The 5,432-nt window shown below is 45.3% G+C and overlaps 1 protein-coding gene across 1 annotated transcript; it reads right to left on the bottom strand.

Annotated features, from left to right (window-relative positions):
• Window positions 1-295: 295 nt before the first annotated feature.
• On the bottom strand, window positions 296-5,084 carry SRSF6 (serine and arginine rich splicing factor 6). Its single transcript, XM_013961538.2, has 6 exons — window positions 4,847-5,084; window positions 4,342-4,490; window positions 2,791-2,918; window positions 2,367-2,575; window positions 1,922-2,011; window positions 296-1,806 (listed from the first exon to the last, which is right to left on the bottom strand). The coding sequence occupies exons 1-6, from the start codon at window positions 4,951-4,953 to the stop codon at window positions 1,443-1,445; spliced, it is 1,047 nt and encodes a 348-aa protein (XP_013816992.2). The 5' UTR covers window positions 4,954-5,084; the 3' UTR covers window positions 296-1,442.
• Window positions 5,085-5,432: the final 348 nt, after the last annotated feature.

A 5,432-nucleotide genomic window follows, 5' to 3' on the forward strand; every position in this document is an offset into this window, starting at 1 on the left:
AACCTGATCTTTTTGCCAACATATCAAGCCATGAAATCATTCATTTTCAGGTTTCATAACGAATGCTTGCAAGTCAGGCAGAATAAAAACTTTACTTAGCTTTAAGATCTCTTCTTGCACAAGCATGGCTACTAGTATGAAACAGCCAAAAGCTCAAGCTTTCTGAATGTGATCAACAGATGGTAAAAACCCAAGATTCTCTTTTCTAGGTAAGGGTTTAGATCATGAACCAATTGTGAATCCCCAGCATGAGAGGCAAAAAAGGAATTCCATTACACCGCAATAAACACAAGAGTTGAGTCACTGATTTAATTTTATACAAGTCAAACTACACATTGTATAAAGAGTACAAGGCAGTTCTAATGTTTGCTATTGCATGTTACAAAAATCAATTTAGCTATAAAGGGGAATTTTGGGGATGAATTCTATTCCAGACTTTAAGTGAATTGGCAACTGTAGTTTAGCAAAGCCTTTGTTAAGACTAGAACTCTAGCTCCAATAGATTACATTTCCAATAAAGTTCAGATTCACACGTAATAGGATTGTAGTTCTCCTATTCTGAAGCAAAATGATGTTAACATAAATGATTCAAAGGGGAGAGAAGACAGTTTTACTTAGTCTTCATATCCAATAGATATTTAGAGGCTGACAAACCATACAAGATACTAGTGACTTGGACCACATCCAAGAGACACATTAGTGTCTGACAGTGTCACTTGATATTCAAGCAAAAATGTCGCAAAGCTTTCTTCTTTCAACTTTGAAACCTATGATTTTCAGCAATACTGCATGACACAGGCTACAGAGTACCTTTATTACCTTTAATACAGTCACAGTATGGGGGAATGTTCTTTTGGCAAGTTGAGTTAAGATACAGCACAAGTGCTCCAAATGGAGTTTATTGCTGGTCTAAAATTTGCCTAGTTTTGTTATACATTTATATAGTTTGCAGCCTGCTATCACAAATTAAGATAAACCAGAGAATTATCTGACCTGTCCAGCAAGGCAATTCTGCCTTTGGTAGCAAGCTGTAACCTACTAAGCTAATGATACCCATAGTTCTAAAACCATGAAAAAAAAGGAAAAATGATACTTCCAAAAAAGCCCAGATTTAAGCCTCTTATATTCAGTTTATTTTTAATATAAAAACCACTTTGCACTGAAGAGTAGATAAGTTACTCCTGCTGAAATGCTATAAAATCAAACTTGGCTGAATTTCTACAAAAGGGTTTTTTTCCTGCTTTGTACCACCATTTCCATACAACCTCATCTGTTCAAATTTGGGATACAAATCAAACCTTTATGCCTCATTACTTAGTTCTTAGGCCATTTACTCCTGCAAGAGAAGAAACCAACTTCTGAAGTACTAACATAACACTAATGGCCTGACAAGTAGGAAAATGTTCCATAATAGTGTGCAACATAAGAGGAGAGTTCTAGTCTTAATCTCTTGAACTAGATCTTGATCGTGAGCGAGATTTTGAACGAGATCTGGAGCGGGACCTCGATGCAGCTCTTTTGGGTGGTGACTCTGAACGAGCCTTGGCAGATGGCTGCTGCTGTGGAGAATTGGAACGAGACCTACTCCTTGACCTGGATTTAGATTTAGCATCTCCTTTACCATTTTCTTTGGGAGATCGAGACCTGGACCTGGACCTGGACCGAGACTTCTCAGACTTCTCCTTGGATCTGCTGTGGGAGCGTGAACCCCTGTCAGACTTGGGTTTCGATTTGCTCTTTGATCTAGACTTCCTGCTTTTAGATCTGGAACGTGAACGGTCTTTGCTTCTTGACCTGGATTTAGATCTTTCAAGAAAACATAGCATTTATTCTACATGAACTGAAGTATACTTACAGTAGTTGTAAATAGTTATTAATAAGCAATAATTCCTGCACTGTCAGGAAACAGCACATCACTTACCGCGAACGGCTTTTGGAGACACTACGGGACCTGCTGCGGCTGCTCCTACTTCTACGACTTCTGCTTCTGGACCGTCTTCTAGATCGTGACCTAGAAACATTTCAAATGGAATTTGTCCCTTTTTCTTAGTCTTGTATAGCCTGCTATGCCATTTAACACAGAAAAGGTGTTCATAAACTTCTCAAGAACAAGTATAACTACATCAAGACACCATTGATCCAGTTGAACTCAGTGTAGTGTCAGTGATTTGAATCTGATGCTTCAGAAAGTTAAATATCTCCAAACCTAGTTTTACAGTATTAAATAAAGTAATTCCTTCTACATTCCCAGGGACCACTATTCCTAAAATAGCAACTAATGGTAACTTTAAAAAAAAAAGATAAAAGTAGTAAGTACTCTTCTTAATGTAAGCTGTCTTGATGTGGAGACTAACATCCCAAGTTACCTGGACCTGCTGCCAGAGTAAGATCGTCTATGGCTGGATCGTGGCTTGTCTTCAACCAGTCTGATCTTCCTTCCATTTATCTCTGTGCCATCCAGTTTGTCCAGGGCACGCTTCATGTCCGAGTAAGATCGGAACTCAATTACTCCTTCATTTGTACGTTCTTTGTGAGCATCTGCATAGGTTACCTCACCAGCTTGTCTCATGAAATCCTTTAGAGAGAGTACATGAAGAGTTGCATAACTATCACACATTTATGCCTGCAACTAGATTAAGACAAGCCTGAACAAATTGCTTGCAAAACAAATTGCATAAACAGTCACATGCAAATGCATTTCAAGTACTTTTACCTAAATCACAGTAAGTATTTATATAAAAAGTTACTGCTTCCTGCTAGTCACAACAGGCTCTACAACAGAATACATACTTTTAAATCCTGCCAACTACAGCGACTGGAAAGGTTTTCAACAATCAGTCTGTACTCTGTACGAACAGGCGGTCCATATTTATCTCTTCCAGATTGTCTCCGACTGCTATATCCGCCACCACCCCCACCTTTATTGTACAAAGAAATAAAGTTAGATTGTCTCCTAGCATGAAGAAAAGAAAATGTTCTGAAAAAGTTAGTTAAACAGTTATATTTACTGGAGTAGGACTTTATTTCTCTAAGCCTCCAATAAACTTGCAATTTTGCCATAATCTATATTAATGGCAAATTATACAGACTAAAATCCTACAAGTCTGTGCTCCTAAGATCTGTTAGAGAGTGACTGCTCCTTATTAGATTCACCTTGCTAAGTTTTATTTTACAGAACATTGTAAAATATAAAACTTAACTGATTACATGCATTTCTACATTTTACAAAAACGTTTACTAGTTACACTAAGTACTTACATCACAGTATGAGGTTTTTGGTGGTGGTTTGGCCACAAAACACGCAAGGTAACAGTCACCTAGTTCAGTTTAAACAGTTTTGTCTAACCCTTGGAATCCTCACCATCACCCTGCGTCTAATGGCAAAAGGCTGCTGTCGTCATGGCTTCCGGTAAGGTCAGCCAAAGGGTCATAGGGCAAGGGTCACACAATGTATGGAAAAGCCATGGCCAATCAGGAAAGGCAGTCATCTTAGCCTCAGTGGACACAGCCTCAGCCCCACTGGTCACTTTTAAATTGAAACATCAAGGACTTGTTAAAAAGTTGGAATTGAACATGCAACAATTTTAAACAACATACATTTGAATTTTTAAAAAAGACAGATTCCCACCCCACCCAATACCAAGATTCTAGAGATTACTAAAAGATGAACCTTAGTACTTAAACTACAGTACTAGGTCAGTTAAGTTCTACATAGCTCAGCTCCTCAAGAAACTGTACAGGTCAGCTGAATATAGCAATGCTTACAACATCCCCCACTTAGTACAGATTCCTGCTTGAAGACCTCCCCCACCCATTACTTTATTCTGTATATTCAACTGAAATAATTTTTCACATGTAAGTTCACAGCTGAATGCTTCTACCCCAATTATGCATATGTATCTATTAATTAGCATTAGTGATGTAACATCACTGTTTCAGCTAAATGCTCATAAGAACTCTGGAGTTTTTAAATTAGCAGAGCATAGTTTCCAATTAACAAGAAACCCTTTTTAGAACAAGGTCACAATTTTGCAGCTAGAATTGCTTCACAGTTTTGCACTCACATTTCTTAGAGCATATCTGAGTGCAACGTTGGTGCTGGGAAAAATGTCTATAACGCAAAGTCAGCAGATAGCCTGCTCCCAACAATGCACTAGGTATCCTCTAACACCTCACTTGCTGAGATAGCGACACCCCACCCCACAGTTCCACAGGACTCGGCCCCATCCAGTCACCCAAGGCTCTGCCCTGCCAACACAGCTGAGCCACCTCCCCTTGCCTCCTTGTGCCCCTTGCCCGAAGCAGCCCTATAACCAAGCAGAAAGACGGAGCCGTACTCACTGCGACTACTGTAGCTGTATCCGTCCCTGTCGCGGCGGGGGCCGCGGGCGTGCTCCACGATCACCCGCTCCCCACACAGATCCTTGCCGTTCAGTTCGTAAACGGCATCATCGGCGTCTCGGGAGTCCTCGAACTCCACGAAGCCGTAACTAAGAGAAGACGAAACTGCCCGTCAGCCGCAAGCCCAACCCTGCCCGCGCCGATACAAGCAGGGTGGGGACGACGCAAGCAGCGGCCCCGCCTGGCTTCTCCCGCCCCCGCCCGCCACCCGCTCCCCGGGGGCAAGGGCAGGCAGCGCCACCCGCGCCGGGACAATGGGGCCGGCCTCGCCGCAGCGCCCCCGCTTCCCCCGCGCCGCCGCCATTTTGAGTCGGGCGCCACGCGGCAGGAGCCTCCGACAACATGGGGGGTGCCGGGGGGGGGGGGGGGGAAGGGACGCACAGGGGAGCGGGCTGTAGCCCTCGCCAGACGGCTCCCGCCCCGCAGGCCTCGGTAGGGCGCTCACCCGTTTTTGAGGTCGACCTCGAGCAGGCGGCCATAGCCGCTGAAGAAGCGTTGGATGTCCTTCTCCCGGACGTGGTAGCTCAGGCGGCCGATGTACACGCGCGGCATGTCCAGAGGGGGAGGGGAAGGGAAAGGGGAGGGAAAGGAAAAGAAAAAGAGAGGAAGTAAGAGAAGGAGCGGCGCAAGGAGCGCGGAGGCCGGTGCTGCAAGACCCACACACCACCAAAGCCGCGGCCTGCTCCGCAGCACAATGGCGCCCGCCGCCCGCGCGGCTTTTTATAGCAAGGGGCGGGCTTCCGTGGAGACGTCACAGCGAAGGGGCGGAGGGGAAGGGAGACGCGGGCCCGTGCGTCATCACGCTCCCGCGAGAAGGCAGTAGCCAGGCGGGGGAGGGGAGGAAGGGGGTAGATGGTGTGGCCTGCGCGCAGGCGCGGAGCTCGAGGTGTGCGCTCGCGAGGTGACGGTCGGAGCTGCGCGTGCGCAGAGCGTTGGCGCGCTTTGGCTCTCGGGGCGCACCGTACGCCGCTGCGCACGCGCGGTCTGTCTCCACCCGTACTGTGGCGCGGCCTGGCGGCACCGCCCTACGC

This window comes from Apteryx mantelli, chromosome 18 (genome assembly GCF_036417845.1).
Source record: "Apteryx mantelli isolate bAptMan1 chromosome 18, bAptMan1.hap1, whole genome shotgun sequence".
Lineage (NCBI taxonomy): Eukaryota > Metazoa > Chordata > Aves > Apterygiformes > Apterygidae > Apteryx > Apteryx mantelli.